Below are 12,348 nucleotides of genomic sequence, written 5' to 3'. Positions count from 1 at the left end.
GCTCCTAATTAAAGGAGGCTTATACTAAGAAAAATAAGTTTACTTCCAGTTTACTGGTTTAATATTTTGGAATGCGTTACAAGGAAATCAATGGAAGGACCAGTTTAAAATCTTTTCACAAAATGGTGTCTTGTCAAAATCAAAACATTCAAAGATTTTAGTGTTTCCATCGATTTTGTTTATTAAACAGAGTAAAACGATAACGATTTATAATAAAGCAGGTGAAATTGATAATCGGGGGTACTGAGAAATGTTTGCAAACTTTTTGTTTACCGGGTAAATTTTACTAGTTCACATTTTTGAAAGATTAAGTTTTCATATGATTTTATCTTTTAATCGTTCAATCCCAATTGAGTAGAAATATGATATCGAAATAAATATCATCAAGTGAAAATAATAATAAAGAAGAAATAAGAAGAGAAACACACCCAAGCCAATTCTCGATTTTATTAATCGACTTTCCCTACGGAAACGATATAAATCCTTTAAATAAAAAAAAAAAGCGTACGGTAAAATGATTTTGTACACTTAGGAAAATGGTTGACAATTATTGATGACCCCTAACAGGATAAGAATTGGATTCTGCCTATGCAATGTATTATAAGTTTAAAGTAATACATATTATAAGGATTTAACGCCTTTTTAAAGGAATTTATTGGTGTATAAACTCGACCAATTCACTCACAAACAAATAAAAGTCTGAAAGACTTTTATGATATGTTTATGAGTGACTTGGTACAGTTAGTTCTTTTTTTTATTCCAATTTTAAACTTTTTTTGTCCTTTTAGTTCAACTTTTTTTCTGTTGAATTAAAAGGAGAAAAAAAGTACCTTGACATGCTTCTTCTAAAGGCAGATTGTGAGCTTAAATAAACTGTGACTCCTTATTTTTATTTATTTTTTCCATTAAGTATAGGATAAAGTTTATTTATAGAAAAAAATAGCAAAATCCTATATTTAAAAAAAAAATGATTTAGACCCGTGAGCCCCCTTTACTAACAAAACTATCAGTTCAGTATCATTGTTTTGGGAGGAAAACATTCATTAACTTATTCTTTCAATGAAGTAAATATAGCTCAACATGCAGACTTCTAATACGTTCAGGTATTTCACATCCAATTTTTTATGGTAATATTCTTTATAAAGCACAAAGGTGTCAGTATTCACCTCAGAAACTTACAAAACCTTTGAATAGACTTATTAAGAAGGGATATAATTACGATACTGTTGTCAAGTCATTAAAGATTGCATATTTTGGCATTAATATTGAGTCACTGATAAGGTCTTTGCATCGGAACTAAACACATTTATTCTAAAAACAGTTGTTGGCATGACACGGGTTATGTTCTTCTCATATATGTTATGATGGTATGATACTAAACCCCTAACGGGAAGGATTGTGCCTGATGTTCATATGATGAAATCATAATCTTTCAGTCAGTTTAATTGAAGTCTGGAGCTGGCATGTCAGTTAACTGCTAGTAGTCTGTTGTTATTTATGTATTATTGTCATTTTGTTTATTTTCTTTGGTTACATCTTCTGACATCAGACTCGGATTTCTCTTGAACTGAATTTTAATGTGCGTATTGTTATGCGTTTACTTTACTACATTGGTTAGAGGTATAGGGGGAGGGTTGAGATCTCACAAACATGTTTAACCCCGCCGCATTTTTGCGCCTGTCCCAAGTCAGGAGCCTCTGGCCTTTGTTAGTCTTGTATTATTTTAATTTTAGTTTCTTGTGTACAATTTGGAAATTAGTATGGCGTTCATTATCACTGGACTAGTATATATTTGTTTAGGGGCCAGCTGAAGGACGCCTCCGGGTGCGGGAATTTCTCGCTACATTGAAGACCTGTTGGTGACCCTCTGCTGTTGTTTTTTATTTGGTCGGGTTGTTGTCTCTTTGACACATTCCCCATTTCCATTCTCAATTTTATTGCTATTTGTTCAAATGAGTTTTCCGCAGGAACCATAGTATGGAATAAGAAAATCTTTGATAAACATTTGTTATTTTAAATTATTACATGTTGGGTTTTTTTCTTTCTTCAAAATATTATCCATTAGTCTTTTAAACTTTTTTGGCAATTTCCAATAATTAAAGATCCCTTTGCACTAGTTGTTTCTTTTAGGAGGGGCACACTTTCAATATCTATATATATAATTCTTATATAATGTTCATATTAGAGTATACTTTGATATGATTGGTCGAGAGGACTTCCGGTAGATAATCTTGAGGTTGGTTATTTTTCAATAGAGGACATTGAGCGAACTTCTTTTCGTAACCAATGTAAACAAGATGGCGGCGACAATAACTCAAGGGTGTAGTGTAATAAATAAAATTTGTAATGAAAAAACAAATGTTTCAATTTTTGCTGATTTTTTTGTACCCTTAAGCCTCCTTAAGGTTGACTATTTATTGAGTAACAGTTTTACAAGTGCAGTGAATCATGATACCATCTTGTTGGATAGAAACTCTTGATCATGATTATATATTATAATTATAGAGTATCATTAAACTCTGAATCAACTCTGTAATTTACAGTTTAACTGGCCCATGGTGATCATGTTAATAAAATCTCATAGTTTACTGATTAACTCTGCTCTGTAATTTACAGTTTAACTGGCCCATAGTGATCATGTTTATAGAATCTCATAGTTTACTGATTAACTCTGCTCTGTAGTTTACAGTTTAACTGGCCCATAGTGATCATGTTTATAGAATCTCATAGTTTACTGATTAACTCTGCTCTGTTATTTACAGTTTAACTGGCCCATAGTGATCATGTTTATAGAATCTCATAGTTTACTGATTAACTCTGCTCTGTAGTTTACAGTTTAACTGGCCCATAGTGATCATGTTTATAGAATCTCATAGTTTATTAATTAACTCTGCTCTGTTATTTACAGTTTTACAAGCCCAGCTGGATCGAGATTCCTTACAATTAACCGCCTGTCAGCAAAGGATTATAGAACTAGAAGAAAATGTCAAAAATAAGGTAAGTATTAACATATATTTTCAATTAAATCTTGGAAAGTTCAGTAGCAATAACAGTTAAAACACTATTATAAATTTTGCATGGATGTAAGGTAATGTGCTCAATATAGATATTAGCCATCTCTTCATTTTATAGAGTCGCCATATAGGTCTGTGCCTCTATATGTGTCCATTATGGACAAAACTAAATCAAAAGTACCTTTATTTATGAAGGCCGTTCTTTGACCTTTAATTGCTAACTTTTTATATATTGTGACTTGGATTGAGAGTTTTCTCATTGGCACTCATACCACATCTTCTTTTTTCGTAATTATTTAGTAAATTGGTCTTTAAATATGGATTGCCTGGGTTGAAGGATACCACTGGATAAGAAGAATTAATCAGGAACACACAATTTAGTCTTTCACGAGGCCACATACGGTGTCTTCCCATTTATCCAACTTTTTAAAATAAGGTATTCTCATTGAGCAAGTGTTCTTTAAATTGAAGAGAGGGTGACACTCTTTCTTCGTGAATCATCAGATTAAACTTCTTAATTTTATCTTGACATAGTTGTGAGTTTATACATCATGATAAGCCAAATAGACACCCTACCTTGTCAAAAGGTTTATTGCCTATTTTTAGAAGACCAAGGTGATCATTTCTGTACCTTAAACATCCTTGGGTAAACCAAGGTTCATTTAAAGATAATTATAAGATAACTCTATTCTTCAGCAGTGCCCTGAGGATGTTTCAGTTAACTAGTAAATACATGTATGTTATAATACAAATTGTCAAGTCATCTCTTTTGTTTTTTTTATGCAGGATGTATGTGTAACAGAATTAAAAGAGAAGTTAGAAGATGTGAAGATCAGTCAGGAAGATGAAATAAAGGTATGGATGTTTAAAGTTTCTGTAAAAAAGCTTTGAAATTTAAAAAAAAATTCAAATTGTGTAATCTGTTTTCTATCACAAGGACTTTTAAGGAAGTAGTTATTAAAGATGGGATATCTGATGAGAATGATAAAAACCTAATTTAAATCCTCTAGAGACATTTATAAATGGGATAGTTTATCCTAACTATTCACAGTTTGATTATAAAATTCACTACATTTTACTTTTGATTATAAAATTCACTACATTTCACTTTGAATAGAAATCAGGATTTTTTTGGAAAATGATGACGTCAATTAGGGTTAGAATATTTTAAACGAAGCCAATGTTAAATTAGATTTTACTAGTGCTTTATCTCATGTTTATGTATGTGCTACTTTATTTAAAGTCAATAGAAGATAAATACCAGGCTGTAATGAAGATTAACCAAGGGCTTGAAGGAAAATTGTTACAGTTATACAGTCAAGTAGATGAACTAAGACGTCCTAAACAAACCAAAGGTAAACAAGATTTTCTTTACTTGCAAGTCTGTGAATATTTATTTGTTATGGAGATGTACACTTGTCCCTCTATTTATACTAGTCAACAAAAGAAACAATACACAATTTTGAGAGCTCCAATTCATTATGAATTTAAGCTAACAAAAAAAATAACAAGACCACAAAATACACAAAGTACAGATCTGAAGTCTCACAGTTACTGAATGCTAGTTCAGCGCCAATAAAATCTAACAAAAAAAATTAACACTAAAATATAGATCAGTTTTATTTAATAAATAATTGATGCAAGCTATACTTTATTGTAGTTTTAACATGGGTAGGCATTATATTCGTGATTATTTTTGGCCGAGCGATAGTGAGGGCTAAAAAAAACACTAATATAATGCCTACCCATGTTAAAACTACAATAAAGAATAGCTTGCATCAATTATTTCGATTCTGATTAGGACAATTAAGGTAATTTCTATGTCCGATGTGTATAAGTGTAGAAGGTTTGTGTAGGCTCTTCCATGAAACTCCCTTTTTTTTTGTAAACAAGCAAATGACTGGCATTGTGATTTTTCAGAGGGAGGATTTTGAACAGCTAGCGTGAGCGGATGTCGTATCTAGGTCAAATATGTCAATTTCCAATTACAACACATTACAGTCATAATAAATGAACAATTAACAACTTGTGCATCATTTAAGAGTTTGGAAGTGTTTTAAGTTAATGGAATATATCAAATGCATTTCAATTTGATAAAATTCATTATTCTGCAGTAGTCAATATATGCATGTGCAAACAAATTTTATTGGATTTAGAGCATGGGTTTATTAACAAATCGAAAGAAGCACGTCAAATTAGATTGTTGTACAAAAATAAATTTGCATTTCATGTAAACAACTGCAAGCATGTAAAAACATCTTAACCTTATTTTCTTATAAAAAATAACAGAAATGTCATAGATATGTGTAAGTTTTAATACAACATTAAAATATTTGTTTCCAGGTGCTTCAGTTTCTCCACTTCATGAATACGTTGATTCAAGTAACAATAGAAACAGAACAGAGTCAGATCCTAGTGCTATGGAAACAGCTCCTAAACAAACTGAACAAACTGTATACAAGTTTCACAGTGCACCAGCAAATGACACATTCAACCCGTCCCACACAGAAATTCACAATGATATTCCACACAGTGTTGGTGCAAGGGAACTGGATGGAGCATCTTTAGTGTCTAAAGAATCTGGAATTGAACCTTGATATTTATAATTTATGTCAAATTTTTAATCAGCTGGTCATGTTGACATTATTTGAATATTTCACTCCTTCAACAGAAACAAATTGTAAGAACTTGATTATACTTATCTTGATTTGTATGAATCAAGATTTTAGATGTAAAGACTTTTGCTGAAGGTGTTTGTTTATCTTTACTAAAAGTGTATGAGTATGCATGACATGTATATTTTAAACAGGAATGGAAATCCATATGAATTGGGGATATTAATACTTTCAAACTTTTATTACTGTTGATTCATTTGTTTTTCACAGATGGAGGGAAAAGTAAGTGAGTAATATTTGATTAAGTAATTTTGCCAAAGTTGACTGCATATGATCCTATAGAAAAAATAGTACTTTGTTCAATATTTAAATTTGGTTAACTATAAACCACTAAAGTTGGTATACAACAAATAATTAATCCACAATATATATTTTTTCTAGCAAGCCTTATGTTAAAAACTTGCCATTATAGGACTGTATCTTCACCATCAAGAAGCTATTGATTTTGTGGTAAATATTTCATGCATATTTAGGAGGACAAGAAGAAAACTTGTTAGGCAAAATGCATGTTTATATTATAAATACTTAGGTGAATTAAAAAAAAATTTGTTTAAAATTGATACTATAAGTCAGAAGAGCATTAGTTGGGAAACAAAAAAATAAGCTGAAAAAAATTATAGATTATGAAGATCCTTTTCAAGATATTTGATTTAAAAAAAATGGTAGAAAAAGACCAACTCTGACTTTTACCTTATATCTACATTGGTATTATTTGAGACTCAAATCAAAAGAAAATTTAGAATCTGCTTAAATTTTGGTGAATGACCTTTATGAGCTATTGAAGTATTAGTTGAAAAGAAAAATGGGTGTAATGGGTCAAAATGTTACCCTGTATCATAGAAAAAAGTCTGAAGTTCTGAACATCTGACAAAATCCCTAAACCTAAACCTAACCCAAGTTCATCCTTAAATTCTGTTTAGATGTATTTATGTGAAAAACAGACATATATTTCATCAGGATTTGATATTTTCAAGCTGCAGGGTATTATGTTAGTTAAAAGCCAAAGAGAGTTTGTGAAAAACTTACCTTTATATCAATGTAAATCATGAAAACAAAATTAAAGAGTCCCAATCCATTTTTTTTTAATAGACTATTTTCATATTCTAAGTTTTTTTTCTTTAGAATGGTTACCTGTACGACACATCCTGGTACCAAGTCAAGTAAGAGCAACGTAAAAGAATAAAATCAAGATTTCAAATGAGACATTTTTTGGGGGAAATTATCTGCTTAATATTTTCTTTACACGATAAAATCACTCAAATAATATGTTTGATTTTACTTATTTTGGTTGCTCTTACTTGACTGAGTACCAGGATGTCTTACCACAGTACAGGTAACCTGTCGAAAAAATTATAAAATCCAGAGTCAAAAGTTGGTAATATGAAAACAGTCCATTTGCCGTATTAAATGGTGGTACAAATGGGAATGCCATCTATGGTTTTTCGTAAATGAATTTTTTAATGTATTTTTTTTTTTATATTTCTCAAATGCAATAATACTGTCAGCATGGAAGTAATATTTTTACAGTTGCATCTTTAACTTTTAATTATACAGTGTTTCTCATTGTTAAAACATTAGGCTATAACTAATAAAAAGATTGATTTTTCATATTTATTTTATTTTGAATTATATTTATTGTACAATGTACTACATAAGATCTTGTAAAATTAGAATTAAGTATTATTTTTTTTTTATATCAAAGTCCAAATAAATTTGCTACAAGATTTAACTCAGTTACTTCATAGCAGGAAAAAATCTTAAAAAAAATAATAAAAAGAGAATAAGGTTATAACCTTAACCTGAGTTAAGATGTAATTTATTATGGTCTATGCTTAAATTTCATTTGTTTTAATCTATTGATTACTGTGGAATCAGTTATTTCTGTTGGTACTCATTTTAGTGGTTTTAGGAAATCTTAAATATTCATGGATATCTTTGGCAAATTCTGCACTCATTCTTTTATAAAACTTGTAAATCATAGAATATTTGAATTCATGGTTCTCCTGTAGCCTTGAAAGGAGTAGGTTCAGTAAGACCCCTTTTTGGCCCCAAAATCTAGCAGTTTTACAAAATTCTTAAAATATAAACTCTTAGCTATTTGTTAGAAAGAAGAATACTTCTGCTTCATAAATATGGGCGGTTTTTGACAATACATCGATATAGTATATCGAGTACTAGCATAATTAAGTCATGCTTAATTACTGAAATCTTCATAATTGTAGCATTTGAGTTAAATTTTATCCGTCTTGAATGGAAGTGAACACATTTGTGTATATTCCTAATATTTAAGTGCAAGTTGTATTTGAAGATAATACATAATATATATAGAGGTTGAGGGTGATCACAGATGTAGTCACTTTCATTTTTCACAAAAAACATCTGAAAAGTGACATATTATGGCATATTTGATAGATTTTTCATATTTAAGCTTGAATTTGAGCGTCTTTAATGACTAACTTAGTTAAAATCTTTCACATGAAATAATTGAATCGGATGAAGTAGACACTTAAGTGTTATAAAAAGTGTCAAAAAACTTTCATCAGATGAACCTGAAATTTGAGGCCAAAATCGGACCTACTCCTTTACGAAAATTGATATCCAACAGATATAAATCAATCCACAGTATATAACTTTAATGATCTGATCCTGTTGTTTCAAGAATTTGTTTTGAGTTGAAGATGCAACTTTATGTGAATGATTTTATCTTATTACAAGATGTTCTGAGCATCCTGGTTTATTTTAAATGATTTATACAATGTGTATTGGTTAGTGCTGTACCAGTGAACAGTCCATGCTAGTCCATGGCATATGTGATTATTTATTGAAAAAAATATATTTATTAAAATTAAGTGTCATTTGTTGTTTTAATTCTATTTTGAACCATTGATGATTGAGAATTTTCATTGAAAGTTAAACTATTCACCTTGTACAGGTTCATTGTCTACCTGTGAAGAATGTATTGAAGAAGATTGGTGAATGCTTTACATAAAGAAAAAGGAGATGTGGTATGATTGGCAATAAGGCAACTAGCTGCCACAGTTTAAATGAAGTGGATGTACGCAATAAAAGGCAACTGACTTCCCTTAACAAAGTCAAACAGAAAATAATTCCTATATCATCAGCACCTCAAAATAATTCTATAGTAATACAAAAGACATGGGGTGTCCATCCATGACACAAAACCAGTTCATGCACAGCAACAAAAGAAAGATTTTTTTTATAGGAAAGCTTAGTGAAACAGCATGAAAGTAGATATGAAATTGCTTTATATTTAAATTCATAAAGAAAGTCTGAACAAGAAGACGAACATAAAAAAAATTCAGTAATATGTTCAGAAAAGATAGTAGTTCTATAAACCAGCTTATATATACCTTTCGAATTACCTTATGCAAGACTTAGGACAAACACCCATGGATAACCCAGGAAATAAAAACAAATATGAGGCACACAGAGCTGATAAAATGAGAAAAAAATCAAACCATGCTACTGAAAGATTTTAACAACTGAAACAAACCATCCAAAGATTATCAGGACAAGCCTATTATAAATATATAGAACCCTAAAAGATAACGAGGACATCGGTTCCCAAACAAAAATATTCTGGACCTATATCAAACACAAAAAAGTAATAAAAATGGAGTAGTACCACTTAGAAGAAATGGGAAATTAGAAACTGATCCAATTAACAAAGCAAATACTGGAAATTCAGAAATTATTGGGTGCATTTAATAATGCGATTTTGTAATTTTAGACTTAAATGCGATTTTTATTTTTACGATCTTGAGAAAGTCATGCTTCCTGAGTATATACTGTATATAATGGAATCTGTTGTTAAGGTACGCGGCTTTTGTTGGTGTGTCACTGTGGAGGTATATATCTTTATTTTTCAGAGTTTTTATGCCTGAAGATCCTGTTTCCTGCTCTTTATGTACGACAAAAATCTTTTTGTGTTCTTGTGTAAGTCTGTTAACTATATATTTTTAGACGTATACTACGAATTTAACATACACGGTCATGTCACTTTCAGAATCTATGACAAACGAGACGATTTTGATTTTGAAATATCTATTTTCCCCACCATAGTATCAATATACCAACTTTACCTGCATATCGTCGCTGTTATGCAAAAACCTCGTATCTCAATATTTTGCGGAAATCTTTTTATCGATTATTTAGAATTAAATATGTATGTTCCACTATATGCGAAAATATCTGACCTTCTAACCAATCATCAACCCGAATTCTGACATGTGACGAAAAAGTGTAGTCGGATTGGTGAGACATTTTGTTGTGCAAAAATATCGTATCTCAAAAGAAAAAAATTTTGCACGGCAGCTGACATTATTACAGGTACAGTTTTATCAATTTTAGGTTCTCAAAGCTAATATATTAGCTTAAAAATAATGAAAATACAATATAGGTGCAGAAATTTTTGCTCGTCTTGGTAATTGATTGGTTAGAAGATCAGATATTTTCGCATACAGCGGAACATACATATTAAATTCTAAATAATCGAAAAAAGATTTCAGGTTTTACTGCCTGGTGTAAAATTATCAAAACCTTAGATACGAGGTTTTTGCATAACAGCGACGATATGGGATATACCTTTCCCAACTTATTTGATATTCAAGAGCTTGTAGCTCCTACTCAGACTTTGTAAAACGTCACCAGTGTCTGAGCAGAAAGTTGATGAACCAGGGCTATGTCAAAAAACGTATCGTCCTTTTTTCAAAAAAAAGTTCATCGGAAGGTACCAAGACCTTGTTGATAAATATTCCGTATCAACTTCACAAATAAAACATGAAGGTCTTGATGTATAGATTCTGCGTACTAACGTTGTTTATCATCTTAATAACGTGTTATATTGTTCTTTTATTTGTTTTGTTCGATTGTTAATATTACTTTTACTGTTTGGTATGTTTTCTGTGATATCCATTTGACGTAGCTGGATACTTATCAACTCGCTTATGTGTTGTTTGTATTATCTTTCATGTTTGACGTTGTGTCTCTTTGTGTTTCTTTAGTACATATGAAGTAGCTCTGTACTTTAAAAGATCACGCCATTATGTTATTGTTCTATTATAATGCCATTATGTTATTTTTCAATTATAATTTTGAAAATACTTTGAACGACAAAATTATTTTATATTTCTTCCTGTGTGACGTTGACATTCTGACATCAAACACGCGTCTCTACACTAAAGTTGATGTGAATGCAGTCAGATGACTTTAAATATTGCCATCATATAACTGTTTAATGGGTTGATTCAAAATACATATATAAGTAAGCAATGCATGTGGTTATTAAATTTAATAGATGCTTTTTGTGCTTCTTTGTTAAATATTTGTTTGTTTTTTTTCTGATTGAGATTGTGACACAACTTGACTGCTGTACCCCTATTTTGACAGTTTTACCTATTATGTCTCTTTTGTTCACGCATCGTTGTAAATAAAATGAATTTGATGCGGCTGTCATTCAAGTGAGAGGAATAGCGCTATAAAACCAGGTCCAATTCACCATTTTCGACATAAGAAAAAGCCTGTACGAAGTCAGGAATATGACAGTTGTTGTCCATTCGTTTGATGTGTTTTATCATTTGATTTTGCCATTTGATTAGGTACTTTCCGTTTAGAATTTTCCTCGGAGTTCTGTATTTTTGTGATTTTACTTTTTTGTTGCATACATTTGATAAGTGCTCGTGAAGACTTGTTTTGGGTATAAAGTTATTAGTTTATGTCTGTTTATTCGTCTTAGGTGAGTATTCATCAAAGGGTGGCTCTGTCTAGTATCTTTTTGTTGGTACATAATTTTACTTGGATTCTTTTTTAATCTGTTTAATTGATGTCAACATGGTGTTAATATCATTAAACTTATCGAAAAAATCATATTGACTGTCTAAAGTTTCCCTATACTTTCTAAGTCTGCTTTCTTCCAAAGGTGTATTTTTCTCTTTGTTGATATTTGCTGATATGTCAACTAATCCAATGTCATGGTCGCTATTTCCTATAGATGCAAATGTTTTACGGTGGTTTGTAAACTTCAAATCACGTTGTTTCTTCTTGTGGTGTTATTTATTTGCTGAATTGACAAGTCAGCTGACATCTGTAATGATGCTCTATTGATTGTCTTTGGCATTTTGTTACCTATTATCTATTTTTCCCCAGTCAATATCAGGTAGATTATAATCACCTCTTAGTAGAAAGGTAAGTGTTTCTCAGGTTTTGAATCTGTGATTTTTCTCTCTATATATTTGTTATCTGTTTTATTTGCTGGTCTATAAATGCTAGTAATGATGTACTGTTTATTCCCTAACTTTGTTTGACCTGTTATCATTTCTCATTGTATCTGCGTCTACGTTGATAGATACTTGTCTCATTTCAAGTTCGTTCTGGAGACATTCAAGTCTCAAGTGACCATAACTTCTAACTAAATTAACAATTTGTTTTAAACCAATTTTTAATCATGCACAACTTGCCAGAATAATCCTCATGCTGAATGTGTGTAGTTTATAGAAGAAGAAAAAGAACCCTGAAACATCTTCACTGTTCCGAAGCAGAAAAGTCTTCAGCGGTTGTTTTATGTCATAAATTCATGGTTTGGTTTTGTTATTTGGTGATTTCGTGCTACTGGAAGGTCTTTGATAGTCTCTTTTAAATTA

The 12,348-nt window shown here is 30.8% G+C and overlaps 1 protein-coding gene across 8 annotated transcripts in view; it reads left to right on the top strand.

Moving 5' to 3' along the window:
* Positions 1–8,544, top strand: part of LOC139511916 (hamartin-like) — a 44,927-nt gene extending 36,383 nt beyond the window's left edge. For all 8 annotated transcript variants that reach the window (XM_071299074.1, XM_071299070.1, XM_071299072.1 and 5 more), the window contains 4 exons: positions 2,909–2,997; positions 3,801–3,869; positions 4,258–4,369; positions 5,358–8,544. In XM_071299074.1, coding sequence (XP_071155175.1) covers positions 2,909–2,997; positions 3,801–3,869; positions 4,258–4,369; positions 5,358–5,611 — 524 coding nt within the window. In that variant the 3' untranslated portion in view covers positions 5,612–8,544. The remainder of the gene's footprint in view (positions 1–2,908; positions 2,998–3,800; positions 3,870–4,257; positions 4,370–5,357) is intronic.
* Positions 8,545–12,348: the final 3,804 nt, after the last annotated feature.

This window comes from Mytilus edulis, chromosome 2 (genome assembly GCF_963676685.1).
Source record: "Mytilus edulis chromosome 2, xbMytEdul2.2, whole genome shotgun sequence".
NCBI lineage: Eukaryota > Metazoa > Mollusca > Bivalvia > Mytilida > Mytilidae > Mytilus > Mytilus edulis.
Note: the sequence above shows the minus strand (reverse complement) of the source record. Positions and strands in the feature narration are given on the sequence as shown.